This window comes from Carya illinoinensis, chromosome 8 (genome assembly GCF_018687715.1).
Source record: "Carya illinoinensis cultivar Pawnee chromosome 8, C.illinoinensisPawnee_v1, whole genome shotgun sequence".
NCBI classification, from domain to species: Eukaryota; Viridiplantae; Streptophyta; class Magnoliopsida; order Fagales; family Juglandaceae; genus Carya; species Carya illinoinensis.
In genome coordinates, this window is record NC_056759.1 from 23,338,518 (window position 1) to 23,360,523 (window position 22,006).

The 22,006-nt window shown below is 36.2% G+C and overlaps 1 protein-coding gene and 1 long non-coding RNA gene across 8 annotated transcripts in view; both read left to right on the forward strand.

Annotated features, from left to right (window-relative positions):
- LOC122318675 (protein CHROMATIN REMODELING 20) overlaps positions 1–22,006 on the forward strand; it is an 83,203-nt gene that overhangs the window by 25,063 nt on the left and 36,134 nt on the right. For 4 of the 7 annotated variants that reach the window (XM_043136237.1, XM_043136236.1, XM_043136240.1 and 1 more), the window contains 11 exons: positions 414–509; positions 587–679; positions 8,955–9,145; positions 9,224–9,470; positions 16,066–16,179; positions 17,140–17,223; positions 17,373–17,939; positions 19,377–19,666; positions 20,681–20,771; positions 20,855–21,070; positions 21,580–21,699. In XM_043136237.1, coding sequence (XP_042992171.1) covers positions 414–509; positions 587–679; positions 8,955–9,145; positions 9,224–9,470; positions 16,066–16,179; positions 17,140–17,223; positions 17,373–17,939; positions 19,377–19,666; positions 20,681–20,771; positions 20,855–21,070; positions 21,580–21,699 — 2,109 coding nt within the window. Of the gene's footprint in view, positions 1–21; positions 148–413; positions 510–586; positions 680–8,954; positions 9,146–9,223; positions 9,471–16,065; positions 16,180–17,139; positions 17,224–17,372; positions 17,940–19,376; positions 19,667–20,680; positions 20,772–20,854; positions 21,071–21,579; positions 21,700–22,006 lie in introns of those variants that run through there. The other 3 variants (XM_043136238.1, XM_043136242.1, XM_043136239.1) reach the window with 2 other exon arrangements.
- On the forward strand, positions 5,010–6,499 carry LOC122318676. The gene is made up of 2 exons (XR_006244896.1): positions 5,010–5,048; positions 6,274–6,499. It is a non-coding gene; the product is annotated as an uncharacterized LOC122318676 (long non-coding RNA).

Consider the following 22,006-nt stretch of genomic DNA (forward strand, 5'->3'; position numbering starts at 1 on the left):
CTAACTATATTTGTGCTGTACCCCAAAAAATTAGTCATTGTTGGAGGTCCCTAATGCTGCTGGCCTAGCTTCATCTGGTAAATGTCCAATGTGGGACCTAGTACATATCTACCATACATAATCTCCTTCACAATCCAAATGATCAAGGTATAGTAGAGTTTGTGCACTCGCACACAACACACACACACACATACACACACATATACACACTCTTATTATATATTTATGTGTGTGCACCTCTATAGGCATATATTTGTTTGGAATATTACATTTGTAAGTTAGGGAGTATCTACGCATTTTTTTATGAGCACGCTTTGTCTAGGATTTTATTTGTCCACTTCTTTATGCATATATATACATAACTCTTTAAATTGTTAGTTTTGTTTAGTGGGGTTCTCTAATATTCATATTAGGCTGCAGAGGCTCAAGAAGCACTTGAAAAGGAGTCTCTTGCCAAAGTGGAGAGTGAAGTTAGAGAGGAGTTGGCACAAACTCTCAATGGGGACGAGGTTAGTTTCTGCAATTGTCCCCCACTTTTTCGATTTTGTGGTCTTTATGTCACTTATGAGTTTCTACTTTTGAATAGTTGGAAACGGCTGTTGCAAATGAAATGACAACTCTCATAGAAGAGTGGGAAGCCGTGCTTGATGAGCTTGAGACTGAGGGTGCTCATTTATTGGTTTGCTTCTTCCACTTCCAATAAAAGCTTTTGTTTTGGATCTGCTTCTAATGCTTAATTTTATTCTTATCTTGACCCAAAATTTGTTCTTGTTATATTTATGCCCTATTTTTGTTCATTCGATTGCTTAATGAAGCTTCTTCTTTCTTCTTTTTTTCTTTAACTAGTTCTTAATTTTGTTCATATAAATTATAACGCTTTTTTTGAACTCATATCTAATTATAGCCATTTTACCTTGTTGTCATCATAAGACATCCCAAGGGGCTTGTCTATGGTTTACCTGCAGTTTGTTCCTTGTTGGCATGGCTGTGAAACCTATATAAGTTCCAAGTTTATAAATTATTGTCATATTATCCCCATTTAAAACTGGATGCCATGCATATTGACCTGTTTTTTTGAGAGATGTATTTTTCCATTATTGGTGCATTTGAAGTTCTAATGCTTTCCCTCTACCACACTTATTTATCATTATGTTTGGATCATCCTTGTGGGGTCTTCATTGGCTCATGGTTTTAGTGGTCATGGGATTTTCTAGCTCGTTTGGGTTTCTCTCTATCCATGTCAGTCAATTGTGGTGTAGTCATTGAGACTCATTTGCCATTTCGGGGTATTCAATGAGCTATTATTCTGGATATTTACCACTTTACGGAACTGAAACTGAGTTTCAAGGATTTTTGCCAACTCTAGAGTCAATAAGATGCTCTGAGTTGGGAATCTTTGCTCCTATTTTTGGCATATTTGCTGCGTGCATTCGTCTTCATGTCCTTTCGTATTGCAGAGCTGGTCAATGCTAGATGTTTTTTTTTTTATTTTTTTTTATAAGATAAATATTATTGCTCAGAATATAATAGGCATGACCCGTGTACACAGGAAGTATACATAAGATACCTAGATACATTCTATGCTCGAGGAATTAAAGATAAAAAATCATGAACATTGTCCCCATTTAGTACAATAGCGGAAAACCAAAGCATTAAAGTTTGAAAACAGAAGTTCTTTAGCTCCTCCATGTTGCGTTCCTTGTTTTCAAAGCAACGCGCATTTCTTTTTGACCAAACACACCACATGATACATTGTGGGATCATCTTCCATACTGCTGCTACTTGTTGGCTACCTTGTAACTTCCTCCAACACCCTAGCAGATCCACCACCCTCAAAGGCATAACCCATGCAACATCGACCCTTTGGAAAATCTCGTCCCATATCTCCCTTGTGACCTCACAATGTAATAGAAGGTGGTCCACAGATTTTCCATTCTTTTTGCACATATAACAGCAATCCATCACTACACACCCCTCTTCCTCAAGTTATCAGTGGTCAAGATCTTCCCAGGAGCTGCGTTCCAAACAAAGAAGGCTACTTTGGAGGGCACGCGAGATTGCCAAATATTCTTCCAAGGGAACGGAGGATGGTTTTGTGTGATCAAAATTTTGTAATACGCCTTCACAGTAAATTTCTTATGATTATTATACCTCCACTTTACACGATCACCCTGTGCCATAGGAGTCCCCATTGAGTATAGGAGGCTGAGAAGGTCTGATACAAAAGATAGTTCCCAATCATGAAAGTCCCTGTTGAAAAGAACATTCCACTGAATGGTGCCATGATAGAGAGACTGTATATCTGCCACTGAAGCCTCCCTATTAGCAGCAATACGATAAAGGTTCAGATAAGCTCTTTCCAATGCTTGATCTCCACACCACACATCCCGCCAGAAACTGATTCTATTACCTTCTCCCGCAATGAATCGAATATGGTTCTTGAAACAAGGCCACCCCCTCCTTATAAACTTCCATAAACCCACACCATACCCCCCACTCCCTTCATTGGAACACCAACCGCGCCAGACAGTTCCTTAACGAGTTACAATGATTCCTTCCACAATGCATCCCCCTCAGTGTGATATCTCGATAACCATTTCCCCAATAGAGCTTTATTAAAAGTTCTCAAGTTGCACACTCCCAACCCCCCATGTACAATTGGAGTACAAACTGTCTTCCATCTGACCAGATGGAATTTCTTCTCCTCCCCCATGCCTCCCCATAAAAACGCCCTAAAGATTTTCTCAATTCTATTCCCCACCCCTGCTGGCAAAGGAAACAATGATAAAAAATAAGTGGGAAGGTTCGTAAGTGTGCTCTTAATAAGAGTGGGTTGGCCCCCTTTCGATAAATACATCCATTTCCAGCCATTCAGCCTTTTCTCTATCTTCTCCACTACCCCATCCCAAATAGTTCTAGCCTTAAAAGATGCTCCTAGAGGGAGGCCCAAATATTTCAAAGACAAAGAAGGCACCTGACAGTCTAGGTAGCTTGCTAAGCTGCGTGTGTTTGAGACCGCACCCACCGGAACCATCTCAGACTTGCCAAGATTCACCTTGAGTCCCTATACTGCTTCAAAGAAAAGTAACAGTGCCCATAGAGTTTGAATCTGATTCCTATTCGCTTCACAAAAAAGTAGGGTGTCATCTGCAAATAGTAGATGAGAAATCATAACCGTGCTATTACCCACCTTGAAGCCAGATAAGAAACCTCCGCTAACAGTTGCCCGAACCATCTGGCTAAGAGCCTCCATAACTATAACAAACAGAAGGGGAGATAAAGGGTCTCCTTGCCTCAAACCTCGAGAATTGTCAAAGAAACTAGCAGGTGTACCATTAACTAGAACTGAAAACCGAGTTGTTGAAATGCAATGACGCATCCAAGCAATCCACCTATCACCAAAACTGTAACATACGAACCTAGAATTTAGGTTAATTCAGTTAGAATTATTTAGTTATGTTCTGATTATATTTATTCTTTTATTAATTACTTATTTATCTTTCTTTAGATGCTTATAATTATTTATTTGTTAAATAAGTTAATAAATCAGATTAAGTAGAGTTTTAAAGAGGTTTCCTTTATCTTGTATTCCTTGTTTTTATCGGATGGATTTCAAATTGTTTTCAAAAAGATTCTGAGATCAGAACGACACTCAAATCAGATCCTATCTAAACTAAAACTCCTTCTGAAGACCACGTAAATAAGAAACCCTTTCTCCATAAAACCCCACATTACTCAGACTCTTCACACACAAAAAGATAGGCAGAAAACTCACACCAGCCCAACGTAACAGCTCCTACAAACCTGGAAAATCACTCTCACAGCCAACCAAAGCAGCCAACTCGCCGGAAACCGCCACAGAAAGTGCCGACCAGCCCAGTCCCGTCGAACCCACTCCCTTCCGACCAGTGGTGTTGCCGGTCACTTCCAGTCAACCCAGAGCTGTCATCGCCTCAGCTTCCTCTCGGTAAAGCATCGCACATCCACTTGCTTTTTCTTTCTCTTTCTTTGGTTCCAATGTTATGCGTGAGCCATTCCCGTAAGTTCCTGACAGGATCTCTCTCTCTCTTGCCACGCACCATTACCTTTTCATCTGCTGTACTCTCACTGATATCACATGCTGCCTTTTACTTTCATCTGTTTTTTCCAGCCTTTGGAGTTCTAGAAATAAATTATGTGTTTAAGGAAGTAGGCGTTGGGCTTAATTGTTTCCAGTCGGTCAAACTGAAACATGGGTCTCCTTTTATGGTTTATTTCTGTTTTTCTCAAAATATCCATGTTGTTTTGAGTAAATTCCAAAAATATCCCATGAGTCTTTGTCGTGTATCACCAAATCTTATCTTTTAACTGCAGTAAGAAGTATCTATATCTCATTGATGGTGAAATTCCTTTTGTGCCCATGAAACTTTGCTGTTGAGCTCCCAAAAAGCCAATTATACTTCCAGCTTTTTAAGGGTGTTTTTATGGGCTTTGCTTTATGGCTGGAGCTAATTTTAAACGTGGGCTGAGTTTGTTTTATATTGGGCTTGATTATAGTATATTTCAGAACTTTTTCTTAATAATTAAGTGAGTTGATTTCTTGTAGATTTTATTATTTTAATGGGCTAGTTGTATTTATAAAAAAAAACTATTCTAGTAACTTTAAATGAGTTTTTTTTCTGTATTTAGGGTTGGACTGAGTTTTAATTCAGACTAAAGTTTTACTTAAATAAATATATTAGTCTTAGACTCTTTTTATAGAAAATATTGAAGGGCTTTTAAGCATATTTTAAAGAATTCTTTTATATTGTTTCAGCTTGTTATCTTAGCTAATATTTCAATTGACCTTTAACTAAGTTTTATAAAAGTATTAAGATTATCATATGAGCTTTGGAATAATATTATTTTAGGTAATCTTTTTTTATATTTGAATATTCATTATATTACCTCTATGGTAAGATTTTAAATAATTAGATTGCTACGACACGTTTTCTAGAAAGATTAGTAACGTCTAGTGCCTCGTATAGGTCACGAGCTACAACGTGAGTATTCGGAAGCAGCGCTAAGAGGTAAATAATATGGTCATATAAATGTATGTGTAATGTAAATATTATAATTGGGTATGATAATATGTTATGGTTTTGATGGTTATCTACGTTGCGCTAAGAGCCAAGTTAAGGTTAGATCGCTTTCATGAACTTCTATGAATTATGATGATTTACATGAAAGTACGCCTATATATATGTTGAGCCTTTATGGATTGTTGATTGATGGATTGAATGTTACTAACATCACATGGAAGCCATGATATGGTCATATAATAAATTAAGATAGGTATTCTATGAATTAAAATAGCCAAATCATGCATGCTTCATTCATGTAGTGCTTAGACCATGTATGTCATGTATTGTTCATGCAATAACTTAAGTCAAGCATGCCATGTAATGAATAGCCAGATCATGTATGCCATATTCATGTAGTTTTGAGATCATGCATGCCATGAACTGTCATAAAATGATTAAATCATGTTAGGCCATGTCATGCTATGCTATACCATGTACAAGAATATATCATGTTATGTCATGCCATGTACAAGAATATGCCATGCTAGAAAAGTCTATGAAGTCCAAGAAAATTATCATGCATTAAGAAAGATAAGCATTTTAAGGTAACACGGACCCAAGCGTGTTTACCATAGTTATGCTAAGAAGGTACCACGGACTCAAGCGTGGTTATCACAAGTTAAGTGGAACACGGACTCAAGCGTGTTTCACTCCATGTCATGCAAGTTAAGTGAACATGGACCCAAGCATGTTTCACTCCATGTCAAGCAAAGATAAGTGAAACACGGACCCAAGCGTGTTTCACTCCATGTCAAGCAAGATAAGTGAAACACGGACTCAAGCGTGTTTCACTCCACGTCAAGCAAGATAAGTGAAACACGGACTCAAGCGTGTTTCACTTCATGTTATGCAAGTTAAGTGAAACACGGACTCAAGCGTGTTTCACTACATGACAAGTTATGTGGTGCCATGGACTCAAGCGTGGTTCACCATGAAATATGTATAATTCAAGATAAACAAGTTACTCATGCATTCACGTTTCAAGTTTGCCATGCTTATGAATGTTTCCGTTCATGTTAATCCATAAATGTTATATGGAAGTTATGATAAGGCTTTAAAAATCAAATTTATGCTAAGTTAGATAGTATTTACGGTATGATGTATTATTTACTGAGTATTCGACTCATTTTGTTGTTTGTCTTTTTGTTTTTTTCTATGTTGATTGCCACAGATGTTGATTATGATGATGCAGAGCTGGATGGCCAGGAGTAGATTTAGTATATGGACTTAGAGATGAATAAGTGTCTTTTACACAAGGATTAAGTTTCCTTTATGTCTTTTCAATAACTAGTTTTGTTTAAGACTAGCTCACTTTTGCTTTATTCAGTTTCAGTTTTCAAGACTATTTATTTCCTTTCTTTTAAGTCTATTCCAATAAATGAGGTATTTCAGAGTAATGAGTCTCTTTACCGGGCATTTTATCATGTTGGTTGGTAACGTCTCTATCCTACGGGAACGGGGTGTTACAAAAACCACACCTCCTAAGCATATATAAAAGGAAATCCCAATTCACATGGTCATAGCCTTTCTTCATGTCAAGCTTGCATAATATGCCTGGTTCACCCTCTCTCAATCTGTGATCCAAGCATTCATTTGCAATAAGCACCGAGTCGAGAATTTGTCTTCCATGAATAAAAGCGTTTTGAGGCTTGGAGATAATATGTTCCAGCACCGAGCTTAGACGGGTGGCAAGGACCTTCGAGATAATCTTGTATACTCCACTGATCAGGCTTATAGGGCGGAACTCCTCAATAATCGAAGTCCCATGTCTCTTAGGGATGAGAGCAATGAACGTCGCATTGAGAGATTTTTCTAACTTTTGAAGCAAATGAAATTCACTAAAGACTTGCATAACATCACCTTTAACAATGTCCCAGCAAGTTTGAAAGAACCCCATTGAGAAACCATTCAGCCCCGGCGCTTTATCCTTGGCCATACCAGAGATGACCTTGTAAATCTCATCTTCCTCAAACGGTCTCTCCAAGACATTCACACTTTGAGGATCAGGTCAATGCTAGATGTAATTGTTGAAAATATGGGGGCCGACCAAGACCCCCTAGTAAAGCTTTGTTCGTTAAAGAAAGCATTTCATTCCAACAACTTCGGACCAAGTTTACCCCTTTGAATTAGCTGATCTTACAAAATCGATCAGGAGGGCTTGCTGGGAAGTGATTAATAGTGGAGAAAACTCTCGTTGGGAGATAGGTTCTACCAATTGGAGCCCCATTGGAACCTTATAAAGAGCAAGAATTTTTCCTTTCTAAGCAATGTGGGATCCCATACACCACCTACCTATATCCTTATCGTATGGGGTATCACAATTAAAGAGTTGCTGGGAAGTGATTAATAGCGGAGAAAACTCTTGTTGTGAGATAGATTCTACCATTTGGTCAGGATTAAGGAGTTTCTATGCAGCATTCTCTGGAGTGGATTGACCCTTCCCTGAGTTAGTCCAGTCAGAAAGGGGTGACCACCTAGCTAAATCAAATGTGAGCCCCTCCTTAGGCAGGTTCCAAAAGTCTCTTCCACTTTTCTACCAAATATCTCTTTATTTTGGCATATAAACTAAGGGAGCAAATGCCAACTTGTCCGCTATTAGTAGATAAATGATTTCTTTAACCTTGGAATCGCAAACAATTTGATTCAGGGACAATACACAAAGATTTAAGGTCATTTCTTCAATTTGCTCTTCATAAGTTAAGTTTGTAGTCTTTGCCGTAGCTTCAATCATTGATGTTACCTACCAAATAAAAAGCTTCTTTTGGGAAGACCATCTATTTCTCCTAAAAGGATCAATTTCAACCCTCAGTTGGTTTCGGCTAGACCATAGTAGAAAATGTAGCCAAAAGGAGCAGCATCCAAAATGACTGTACGGACTTTTTTTTTAGGATAGGAATGTAGAACCAAAGGAAAGAAGTCTTTGGAATGAAAAAAGAAAAAACCATTGTAGGTTTCTTTTGTTTTTGTTTTTGTTTTTTTTTGTTTTTTCTGACGACTTCAAAAGAATTTCGTGAGGAGCTATATGAGGTTATCCTTTATGGCTTCATCTAGTTAAATTAGTATCTGGATATTTTTCTTTTTGCAAGTTATATACCTAACCCTTCACCCTATCTTTTTATCGAAGAAATACTATTTGAGCTACAGCTCATTGACTTGCGTGTATCAAAATTGACCCATATGGTCTAATCTTGTATAATTTTGGGATTCTATTAGGAATTAATTGGGTTTCCATATTTAAGTGTCATTTAAGCCAAGACCCCTCGATTTTGTTTTGGAACATACTGCCTTTTGTTTTGAAATGATGGTGTTTAGTGAGGCACAATCTTGATATGAATACTGTTTTGGAGTATACCTCACCCTTCGCACAATCTTTTTATGGAAGAAATGCTATTTGAGCTACAGGTCATTGACTTACGTGTATATCAAAATTGACCTATAGAAAATGATCTATTCTTGTATAATTTAGGGATTCTATTAGGAATTAATTGGATTTTCATATTTAAGTGTCATTTAAGCCAAGATCCCTTGATTTTGCTTTGGAACATACTGCTTTTTGTTTGAGAATGATGGTGTTTGGTGAGGCACAATCTTGATGTGAAATTGTGAATACTGATTGAGATTAGTGCATGTAAAACCTACGTGTTGTACAATAGTTAGTTGACATGAAATGATGCGTATTGGTTTCTGCTATATTATTAATATGTTTTTTTTAATAGTTATATGATCATATAGGTCCTAATATATGTTTATCTATTTGATAGCTTGTTTTGTGTCAAAGGCAGTTTGATCATGCTCAATGATTGTTCATTCAAAGTGTAGTTATATCATTCTTCTATTTACGGCTTTGAACAGGAACAACTTGATGGAGCTGGTATTGAGCTACCAAGTTTATATAAGTGGATTGAAAGTCAGGCTCCTAATGGTTGCTGTACTGAAGCTTGGAAAAAGAGGGTACACTGGGTAGGATCTCAGGTAACCGGTGAATTTACCGAGTCAATAGCTGATAGTGAGAAGTTTCTTCAAATCCACAGGCCTGTAAGAAGGTATTGTTTTACCCTTTTGGCATCTTAAATTTTGCATGTTTTAAAGTTGAATTTATATGGATCTTTGTTGTGGTTCAGACGACATGGTAAATTATTGGAGGAGGGTGCAAGTGGATTTCTACAGAAAAAACTAGCTAATGATGGAAGCAAGGATGGTGTGACAGAAAATCCAGGGGTTGATTGGAGCTCTCTCAACAAAATATTTTCTGATGGTGTATCTGATCATGATACTTCATTTGGCGGCAAGCATTGGGCCTCCGTTTACTTGGCCAGTACTCCCCAGCAAGCGGCAGCGATGGGACTTGACTTTTCTGGAGTCAATGAGGTAACAAGTTGAATTTCATTTTTTAATTTGCTAACGTATGACCATTCCCCTTTCTCTTATCATAGAAAAATAAGAAAAAAGATGTGAAAGATGGGAAATCTTCATGACTTCGATTCTCTGTGATGCATATGGATATACAACATGTGGACAGTGAACTTTTTTTTAATCCAAGTTTTGTTGTATATTGGCTAACCCATCCTGAATGTATGTTTTTTAGGAAATATTTATACTTTGATGGTCTGATATATGAATCTGGAACAAATTTTTTCTTTCTTGGGAATTTCCTGAGTCCCAGTGCAGGAAAAGAGCGTAATAGAGTAGCACTTTTCAGCAGTTAATACTATTATCATATGATTGCAGAAAACATGATGCATAATAATAATATAGCCGAAAATATAATTATGAGTGACCATAAGTGGTACGTTATGAATGTAATATAGAGTGGATGAGACACCAATAAGGTGGTTTAAAAGCAGAGTTGTCCTTTGGCTGTCTAAATTTCAGTTTCCAATCACATGGTCAGTTGAAGTTTTGAAAAATGAATGAGAGTAGAGGAAACTCATATTTGGCATCAAAGACTGCCACGGTGAAAGATCAGCTACGTAAAACTGATGGTTATATGCAATTTTTTCTTTTTATTTTTTTGGAGGGGGACAGGTTCAGCTTTCTTAGTAAGTCTTACTTTTGTTTTATGGTGTATGAAATCTTTTGTTATATGTATCTAATTTCAATTAATGTTGAAGGCTTGTTTATTTTACTGGTACTCTTTGTAAGCATTTTGTGTACGGTTCTGTTCATTACATAATTATTTCTATTTCAAGTTGAATTTTGGTGATAAGCATACTTCTCTTATCATAGTTTAGTTATTTCTCTTAATAAAAAACCAGTAACAGATAATTAATGTTGAAGTGGACATATTAACAAATCATTCATGCCTTGTCAGAGATCCAACTTTTAAGGATGCATCATTTAGTGCATTATCTTTCAAGAGTAGAGGTTTAAGTTTTCTTGATAAGATGTGTCACAAGCCCACCCTAACAAGAGCGAGACCGTGATCCCGTACTTGTTCTTTTTCCTATTATAACAGTAAATTTATTTATAAATGAATGCCCATATTGTTATTAGTATTATTATTATTTTATTAATTAATTAATTTTTTTTTAAAAGATAATGCGTGATGATTCGAACGCATCACGCATAAATTCTAATTTCTAACTGAAAGAAACATCTAATAGACATACATTTACATTCCTTTACAAAGGACTCTCAAAGTCCGTCATCCATTTATTTAAGATAACTACTTTAAACAAAAAGGGACTCAGTCCCTTCAGTCATTACAAAAGAAAACTAACTTAAAGCAGAAGGGGTTTCCATTACCCCACTATGTACCTTATACCCGAAGGTATCTTGTCTAGAAGTTAACTCAATAAAACATCCCCGTGTGGGGTCCAGTATTAAAACATAAGAAATATATATCATCATAAAAAGAAACCAAACTACCCAGGGACTACTAAACGTCGGCCCCTCCCTCCTCAGTAATACTCAGCTCCTCAGTAGATTCGTCTGTACCTGGACGTTTAAAACATAAACACAAAGTGAGTCTAATACTCAGTAAGCAGTACACCATGCTGTTAACTTAATAAGCATATAGTACTTTCTTTTGAAAACATGCATCCATAAACTAATACTAATTCTGACAATACTTCCATGCATATGCTTTCTTTATAACATCATGCATACACTTACTTCTTACTATCATGCATATACTCACTTCATACTTTCATGCAAAATCTTTATTTCTTATTTTCATACATACTTATATATCGTATCTTCATGCATACACTTAATTTAATCTTCCACTTTCTTTTGGCCAACACACTATTACGCCCCGTGTGTTGGGGTTAGCGGTCCTATTGGACCTGGATCCCACCCGTGGCCACAGGTTAGGAACCCCTTTCTGTCAGGGAGCAGCACTGGGTGCACTACCAGTACTACTTATCCGGCATTGCAATCTGCCCATTTCTTTAATATCATTTCCTTTCATGTGGCCATTTCATATTTTCATACATTAATTCATTCCTTTTCTTTCTTTGAAATCAACATTTTCAATATCTTCCTTAGTCCGATGAATATGCTTTTATTTTGGAAAATAGCATTTTATGTCATGCTTACATATAAATAAAATCTTAGTTATTTCAAGAAGCATGTATAAAAATTTCATGACTTAGGATCTACATGCATGCATTACCATATACACATACAATCAATTATAATCGATAGGATACTTAACAGGGGCTACCAAGAAAGGCTTGTACATAATATTAACTCATTTATTATTTAATTAGAGGAATGTTTGGAAAGAGATAGAGATATATTCTTCCACAAGAGAACTTGGCATGGACGCATGGTCATAGCTACTTACCTCGATCCGCTGCAACCCCTTTAACTTCAGAAAATCCTAATCCAATAAAAGCAAGTGTGTTAAAACTCATCCAACATCCTTTAGATCCCCTTTTTAACGATGGCTAAAATATTATAAATCTAACGTCGTTTTCTACCCTTAATGTTACTTCAAATAACTACCTTCTCGACAAATCCTTACAAGAGTAACATAAGAAGATAGTTAATTTAGTTAACATAATATCAAAACAGCTCCATATATGCATTTAATCACTTAAAACAGAACATAATTATATATATATATACAAAACACAACATCAAAACAGCCCTATATATATAATTAATCCCTTAAAACAGAGCATATATGTAGATATACAAAACATAACATCAAAACAGCCCTATATATAATTAATCCCTTAAAACAGAGCATATATGTAGATATACAAAACATAACATCAAAACAGCCCTATATATAATTAATCCCTTAAAACAGAGTATATATGTATATATATAAAACATAACATCAAAACATAAGCTAAAAAATTTAGTTAGCTTCCAAAATCACATTAAATCATATTAAACAATTTACCTTAAGCTCCTAGATTCTTTCAAGAGGTGAAGTGAAGGTCCAAAGCTTGAAAAAAATGAGAGGAGTTTGATTTCTTGAAGAGGAGAAGAAAAGAGGGAAGTGGCGTTGGCTAGCATGGAAAGAGAGGTGAAGAAGACTTGTTCTTCATTTGTTAGGTGTAGACCGACGGTTTGAAGGGAAATTCTTCATTTGTTAGGTGTAGACCGACGGTTTGAAGGGAAATTCTTCATTTGTTAGGTGTAGACCGACGGTTCATAAGAGAAGAAGGCTTAGTTAAATTTTTGGTCATTAAAAGTTTAAGGAAATGGAGGGCTAGGATTAGATTTAGGAAGATAACTATTCCAACTACCAATCCAATGGTGGGAATCATTTGTGCTCTTTCATAAATAATAAAATTTTAGGGTTTAAAGAGAAAATACTATAAGGCCTTAAAAATCATGTACTTAATTTATTTTAACAACCCACATAAAAATAAAAAAAACACACCCATCTAAAATAAAATAATAAAAATCTTTACATGAACATATTTAACTCAAGGAATAAAATAAAATGACGTAAAGACTCACGTAGTAAGACTAGGGTATTACAAGATGTTTTATTGATAAGAGTAAAACTTTATTGATAGAAAAAGGCATAGCCTGAGTACACAAGAAGTATAGACAGAATACTCCTAGCAACCACTAAGTAGTAGTGATGGATACAAGCAAATTACGAAGACTATCCCCATTACAAACATTGACAGATCCCTGGGACAAAAGAGTGTTGAAAAAGAATCTCTTCAACTCGTCCAAGGAACGCTCCCAGTCTTCAAAGCACCTGCCATTTCTCTCCATCCACAGGCACCAATGAATACAATGAAGAATCATTTCTTCCACACAGCAGCAATGTGAACGTTGACCCAAAGGTCTTTCCAACACTTTAAATATTCACAACTGCGTAGAGGTTTAAGTTCCAAGACCACTCTTTAAAAAGTTCTAGCAAACATAGGGAAATAATTTAAACTATTGACTCGTCAATAAATCATATGGCAAATTATGAAAGTTATAAAATTTGAGTCTATTGAGTTTGAAAATGAAAAATGTGTTGTCTATTTAGTTTGGGAAAGATGACTTTATTCATCCAAGGGTGGGTCAATCACTTTGATTAATTGCGTCCTTTCCAATTTGCCAACTTCCTGTCTCGCTCCCCCAATCAATGTAGCCTTCTTGTTTGGTGTAGTTGGTGATGATTAAAAAACAACATTGTTTGCTGAGGTGGTGATGGGTCTAAGATATATTTTGACATATAATACGATGTGGGGATTAACCCTTGAAGATGGCTTTCCGTCATCTCTCAGCATCAGGGAATATCTCAACGGTGGATAAGTTAAGGAAAATTGTAGTAATTGATTGTTGTTGTAATTGTAAGTAGGGTGGAGAAATCATTGATCATCTCCTGTTTCATTGCGAGGTCCCCAGGGATATAGGGCATTCACAGCAGCTTCCTTATATTTCAATCCATATTTAGGGAACCAAGTTATTTATCTAATTTTTTGTTACCCTATGTCAATCCATATTTAGGGAACAGTAGCTTCCCAACTATTTTTCTATACCATTTAGTCCTGTTTCATTGCGAGGTCCCCAGGGATATAGGGCATTCACAGCAGCTTCCTTATATTTCAATCCATATTTAGGGAACCAAGTTATTTATTTAATTTTTTGTTCCCCTATTTCAATCCATATTTAGGGAACAGTAGCTTCCCAACTATTTTTCTATACCATTTAGTGATTATTATTTTAATATTTCTATCTTCTTTCTTTATTCATATACACGACAATAATAAAGTCAACTACAGCAATGGAGGCACGGTAAGCAAATTCTCCTGACATTGGTTTGAGATATGAAACTTCAAAGACTTGGTTCTGGTTTTATACCCCCCTGACCTTCTTCGGGATTGAGCTCTGACTTTCCTTGCCCATCCCTTTCATATTTTGACCCAATGTCGGGAGAATTTGCTTATTGTGCCTCCACTGCTGTAGTTGACAAGTCAGGGTTTGCCAGCTGCTTTCAATTTGTCTAAGTAAGTCGAATGAAGTTGTTCAAAGGGTGTTTGAAAAGAGGCACCAAGGAGGAGGAAGAAGAAATTGGAGAAAGACCATTTGAAAAAGATTATCCAAGTATCGTGGAGCTAACTAGCAGTGACCAGTACCCGTCAAGCAAACAAGCGTAGTTGAAATGCCAGCCGGTAAGGCTCTTGGAAGGTTAGCAAGGACAAAGTTTCAAACCTCCCTTCCCTTTGCAAGGAGTGTGGTTCGTTTGATAAATTCCTACCTCTCTATCTATCCCTGAGATGTTTGGGTTTTTCAACACTCCATGGAAATGTGGAAGAGAAATTCTATACCCACTTGGACTGAGACATAACTTTTACCTGTTCAAACAACTCGTATGCTCAGTTGGAGATAGGGGAGAATTCCTTGCCCAGCTAGGCGCAACTGGAGCATGGTTTGATGTTGAACCTGTCGGGATGAGGCAACTTTGCTCTAAAGGAAAGGGCGCTCCATTTTGATAAGAACAATAATTTTCTTAAAAGGAAACCATAGCAAGCTGTCAACAAATAATCGAATTCCTTTTTTCCCTTTTCCAAATTGTATAATACTAGCAACAATCAACCATCTGGGTATTGCAAAATAAATCAGCAAATGGATAAATTTCTCCATTATTCTTCCTTATCCTTAGATGTCTTTTTTAATTCAAATTGAATAAATTCAAATTTAGGGTGTACTGTAGCAACTGGAAATTTAGTGAGCGTACTGGATTTTCTGGGAGCAGTTTTTGAGCATTTTATTAAACTTCAGGGAATGAAAGGTATTTGTACAACGCAAAATGGAATACTAGCGTTATCGGACAAACAATTTCAGTCATTTTTTTATTGGCACCGGGTGTCCTGAAGAAAGTCATGACTAGTTCTAGGGGTGCACAAACCCTCGGCAAGGAGTTTCCCGCACGTGCACTTGAGTAATTCAAGGAGAAATTCTCTCACTTTAATGGCCCTTAGAAGTTGTTTGGCCTCAAGGTTTGAAGTTTAGACCTGAAGGGAGCATACTACCAAGACCAAGGCTTTTACCACGTGAGCCAACCCCAAGGGGTTGACAAATAACACAACTCATAAGTTGTGTTTTGTATGCAAATGAAGATAATAGATGGGCAGAGTTTCTTTCTATCCTTATAATTTATGTTTCAAACTGAAGGTTTTCTGGATATTCTTTCTTATTCATTTCTTCTTTTTTGGGACTGGGCAATTTAACCGTTATTTTTACTACTAATTGAGAAAGTGCTATTGCAACCAGACCCCCTCCCCCACAAAATTAAAACAAGACAAGAAAAAGACTTTTTCTTGTTGATCTAGTATTCTGCTTGATATGTTAGTAGTGTTTACTCTCTTTTGTTTCTGTGTGCGCATTTGCTGATATATGAACTGAACTTATGGTATGGTTGGCAATGATTTAATATGATGATTTAGTGCAACCTGATATGAGAATTAATTTACTTGATTTTGTCCTTTGCAGATTTTCTGTGTCTTTATCAGCCTTGTATACACGTTTATTTTTAACCATTCCCTTATTTCAGGTGGAGGAGATTGATGATATTGATGGCAATTCTAATGATCCATTTGTTGCAGCTGCAATTGCAAATGAAAAAGAACTGCATCTTTCTGAAGAACAAAAGAAGAATTTTAGAAAGGTTCTGTTTGCATCCAATATTTCTGTTTAATGAAAATAGATTTTTAATCAAATGTTGAAGCAGCAAAAAAGCGCATGGTTTCTTAGCTTTTACAGGAGCCTTTTTATGGTTGCACAAATAACATATTTTGTGATGATTATGTCTTCTCAAATCAGATTTTGTTTTTCAGCCAATGATCAAGAAGGAAAGCGGGAAAAGGGGATTCAGTTTCTTAAAGTAGTCAATATATGTTTATATTAAAATTATTCTATGCTTTATGCTGGAGGTTGCTACCATTTTGTTGATTGGTCTGATTTTGTTTTCCCTGGATGACTTCTTGATTTTTTTTTTGTCCTCAAACTTTCCTTTAGAAATTATGTTCTGCAGCACTTTTAGACTGCTTAATATTTTGTTAAATCACTTCTATTATGCAACAGCTGATTCTCTTGTTATTTTAGATATGTGGAATAATACCTGGTTGTGCAGTAGTGGTTCATCATAGTACCTTATGCAGAGAGGGAAGACATGCAATCTTACATGTAGATTCGTACTCTTGAAATTGTCATGTTTGATGGAAACCTCTTCACTTAATAGCTGTTGATTTGTTATGCATAAATGCTTTGCAAAGTCTATATTTTGTGAATTTTTTGGTTAAGATTTTTCCTCTCTTCTTTTTTAGGCAGGATCTTGTCGATTGAATTTTCTGTCAATTATCTTGCCAGACTCAAATGTTATTGCTGAAACAAGTCATAAATTTTTGGGGTCATTCCTCTTGGTAGATGCCTTTGGAATTTTTAAGCATCTCATAAATTTCTTGGACTTGCACATATTTTCCATCTCGCATAATCCCTTGTAGAAAATGCAGAGAGGAGTAGACATTCTGTAACGCAGAGTAGAACTAACCTTTTTTTTTTTGAAACTTTTTTATTGAAAGTTGTTTGGACTATATTTGTTATTGTTTGTATTGATGTGCATTTTCAGGTTAAAGAAGAAGAAGATGCAAATATTGATCGTAAACTGCAAATTCATCTGAAACGGAGAAGACGTAGGAAGAGATGTAAACAGGTGTTCTTTCTACTTTTTATCTCTATTCTATTTGTGGTGTTGGTCTAGAATATCTTGAAAGCCTTTTGTTTTTGGTCGTTGTTGATACATGAAATTACACTATCATATTCCGTCTTATTGGAAATCCTTTTGTTATGTTTTTGTGTCAGAACATCAATGTGGAAGATGTTTTTCCAGCATCCTGGGTTGGCAATTCTAATCCCATATCAAATGAGAAAACTTGTGAAGATGGGAATGGTGTGCCTAATAATCATAATGACTTTGCATGCCAGAATGTGCTGACTGATGTGTTTGATCATTCTGAAGCTTCTAATGATGTTGATGACAATGTACCAATATGTAATGTGGCTTCCTTAACTTCTGAGTCTGTTTTGCCTGATTATACCGAACCCAGAGGTTCTAAGCGTCCAAATGAGAATCAGGAGCTAAAAGTTGATTTCAAGAAGAGTCGGACCGTTATCATAGAGAGTGAAGATGAAACTAATTCTTTGAAGGATAATTCACCTTGCAATGTGGCTAATGTGGACCCTCAAACCGAGTCTAAGGAGAATATTTGTGACTCTGGCGTCAATTCTCTTCCTTTGCAGAGTCCAAATGAGAAGTTTTACTGTACTGCTTGCAGTAAAGTAGTTGCTGAAGTGCACCAACATCCGCTTCTGAAAGTAATTGTTTGCCGGGATTGCAAATGCTTAATGGAAGAAAAGATGCAGGTGAAGGTATGTAGTTGAATTTTGTTGCATATGATTGAAATTTGGTTTGTAAGTTTTGTATGAATTTGTCAGGGAACTAAACATTTTAGGGATTTTTGGACTGAAGATTTTCAATAAAGTTTTTGATATCTTAAGGAACAATTTTGGACATGGATTTTTGGGGTTTTTTGAAAGTGTTGGGGTCTGTAGAAAGTACGTTTAGATTGAAAAATATCAAGTGTTGTTGTTTTTGGGGTTTGTAGAAGTGGCTGGGAAGAAAAGTTTAGTGAGACACGATTGTTGGGTTTTATTGACGTTGTGTTGGTTTTTGTGCAAGTTGCAATCCCAAGGAAACCATGGCAATGATTAGATGAAAATTGATTTGAGAGAGAAGAAATTGTTTTGGTGTTTAAAGATGCTTGGATTGAAATGAAAAAAGAAAATTCTAAAAACATTTTAATCCAGACATGGATTTGGTCAGAGTATTAGTCTCTCTATATCATGATTGCTTATTTGAGTACTTGGGCTATGCCTATTAATTTCATCAATAAAATTTGTTTTCTGATAAAGAAAAACGATTTTTTATTTAAAACCATTACCATATGTGAATTCATCTATTATTTTCTCTCTCTCTCTTAGGATCTTTTTGATTATTTTTACCAGGTAAATTTGTTAACATTAAAAAACTAGTACACATCAAGTATATAGAGAAGCACTATTTCGGGCCACAATCTAATACCAATTTTTCGCAATTCTCAAACTACAGTCATTTCTTTCTATTCAAAGACATCACAATAACAACAATGGGGTCGTCCTCCACCGTAGCTTGCCTAGATTGCTACCAAATTGCCATTTCCAACCTGTTAAAAGATCCACCACACAAAGGCATAACTCAATCTATCCTAAGTGGCCAAAAACCTTGCTCCATAGAAAGCTAGCAACCTTGCAGTGTAGAAAGTCATCCACCGTTTACACACTCGTTTTACACGTAACACCAATTAACCACTACTATGCACTCTTTCCTTACACTGTTCAAGGTAAGAATCTTCCCTGAAGCTGCTGTCTGAGAAAATAAAGCAACTCTAGGGGCTTTGTTTTTCCAAATAAGCTTTCACTAGAAAAGGGTCTTTTCATGACACAACACATTGTCTAATGATTTTACTTGGAACACTTCTTTCCTAGATGGGCCCCTAAGCTTTCACAATTGCATCCCTCGCTACGCGAATTTAATCAGTCCAGGAATAATGAGAAGTGATCCACCTCCCAAGTGATCCTTACTTTGCTAAATGTTTACTGATAAAATAAATCCTAGTTCTTTGTTTTTCCTAAATAAATTCAGCAGATAAAGATGGCCTGGATTTGATTTTTAAACTGACTTTTGATTGTCTCCTTTAGTGAAACATTTAATGGGTTTTCTGTAGTGTTTCACATTGCAATATGTGCTCTCTCAATTAATTGTGGCAGGACCCTGATTGCACCGAGTGTTACTGTGGATGGTGTGGAGGTACAAGTGACTTGGTAAGATGCAAATCATGCAAGACATTGTTCTGTACCAGTTGTGTAAAGAGGAATATTGGTATGGATTGCTTGTCTGAGATTCAGACATCAGGCTGGAAATGTTGTTCCTGCCGTCCAAGTCTACTCCACAGATTATCATTGCAGTTAGAGAAAGCCATGGGATCTGTAGATTTTATAGTTTCTAGCTCTGATAGTGGTTCTGATGATTCTGATGGAGGTGTGAACATTGCATTCAGGTAAATTAATCTCCTAATTGGAATGGGGATGCATTTTTTTGTTTTGTTTTGCAGATATTCTGTAATTTATTCTCTGTGACAATTATTAGATTTACTAGTATGAGCCAAAGAGGTGCAACCCAATTACAGATTATCAAAAAGGGAACTCTGGGAAAAAATGGAAGAGAGAAGGAGAAGTTATGGGTTAAATCCTAAAATTAAATGCCAAAAGAAGCACAAAACACCATAGATAGGTCCTTGTTTGATCTTACCCATGAAAGTTCTCTTCGCCTCAAAAAAACTCATTATTCTTCACCAACCAAATTCTCCACATCAAGCCAGATGTCCCTGTTTCCCAAGCAACTGAACCTTTTGAGAACAGTATTTTCTTTTCAAGCATCGTATATTCAATTTATGTGGATGTGACTCCCTGTATTTTCATTGACTCAGAAATTATCTGAAGATGAGCCCTCGCTCATATAGATTCTATGACTGACGAATGCAGGGATGAATATTGTTCTCTTATTTTTATAATAACTTAAAATTTATGTTCTGTGGTAATGTAGTTTGTTCTAATGCTGTTGATAAATTTTTTTTTTAATGAAAAGGATGCTTTCTATACCGTTTATAATAGGGCTTTTTTTTTTTTTTTTTGCACATGCACCCATTGGTTTTCATCCAAAATCTTGTCCTTCATCTCTTCGTATGGGGGGGAGGAAGTGTCAATTGTGCTAGAACTTATTCGCTATTTCAGAAGTTTTCTTTTTCCTTGCAGTTTTTAAATGATTGTGTAGATTTAAGAAATGGAAATGTGATGTCAGCACATATTTTATGAGGATAAAATCTAATTCATATGCCTATCTTGTTAATTTCTGAATTAGCTTTTCTATTACTATTGCATGAGCTTTGGTGTCCTATGTCTTGGTGACTTGGATGATATATTTCAGTTGTGAACTATGAACTGTTTTTTGTATCATCAATATGCAAGGAACTTTTCATGTATCTAGTTATCAATTTACTCTTCTTTTACATCAGCACTAGGAGAAGGCAAAAAAAGAAAATTAGGAGGATCCTTGATGATGCTGAGTTAGGAGAAGAGACAAGAAGAAAAATTGCAATTGAAAAGGTACCCAATTTTTGGTTGATTTGTTCAATCATTTTCATTTTTGGGGGGCAACAAATCTGATATCATGTTCTGAATTCTTGTAGGAACGCCAAGAACGATTGAAATCTTTGCAAGAACAGTTTTCTGCCAAATCTAAGATGATGAGCTCTGCAGGCTGTAATGGGAATTTATCTGAAGGCGTGAGTGTTGAAGTTCTTGGTGATGCTTCAACAGGTTACATAGTGAATGTTGTGAGGGAGAAAGGGGAAGAGGCTGTGAGGATTCCTCCAAGCATCTCGGCTAAATTGAAGGCCCATCAGGTTGGCCTTGCTCACAAACATTTTTCTTTTCCCCATTTATGCCTTTTGGGTTATTTCTGTTTGGCCGAATCTTTCTGTTCTTTGAATTGAATATATTGACCTCTCAGTTTAATATCTGATTTATAATTACGTTGTTTATTCTTTTTGTACCTGATCTTGCCTAAGAGTCCCATGTAGTTGCCTATTACTTCATTTATTTTAACTCTTGCGATTACTGTTACATCAAAAATGAGGTTGGCATTTTTTTGTCTGGCCAATTCAGAGGAAACTAAATTCTGAGGAAATCCTATTCAACATTGTTTCCAATTGTGTAATTGAATTGCAGTTGGAGCCTGGGACTTGAGGTCCTGTGGAAAGGGTTGGGAGGGATTGGATGTCTTTGATTGGTTATGGCTTTTGTTTTATTGGTTTAATTTATTTATTACCACTCCGGATAAGTGTGTTCGATAATTTTATAATGAGAGTTGTTTTTGACAACAGTTTTTATGTTACATTAATCATCATGGCAGGTTTCTGGGATAAGGTTCATGTGGGAAAATATCATAGAGTCCATCAGAAAAGTGAAGTCTGGGGATAAAGGTCTTGGTTGCATTCTAGCCCACACCATGGGCCTTGGTAAAACTTTTCAGGTATATATGTTTTTTTAGTTTGGCTCATGTGCAGTGTGTGCTCAAGCAGCTGCATGCACATGTTTAAAGATGTGCCCGTTCTTATTAGAAGAATATGTGAGGATGAGAGTGTTCTTTGCATGAAAAAGACCTATTAATGCACCGCGTAAGTGTGACTTTTAATTGAAGTACTGAGAGGGACTTATGATTGACCATATGTGGCATAAGTAAAGTGATAGTCATTAGATAACCCCTTTTGCTTGGAATTAATCCTTAGATTGATGTGATTTGACCTTAACAATGGCTTTGGTAGTTTGCATGATCTGTT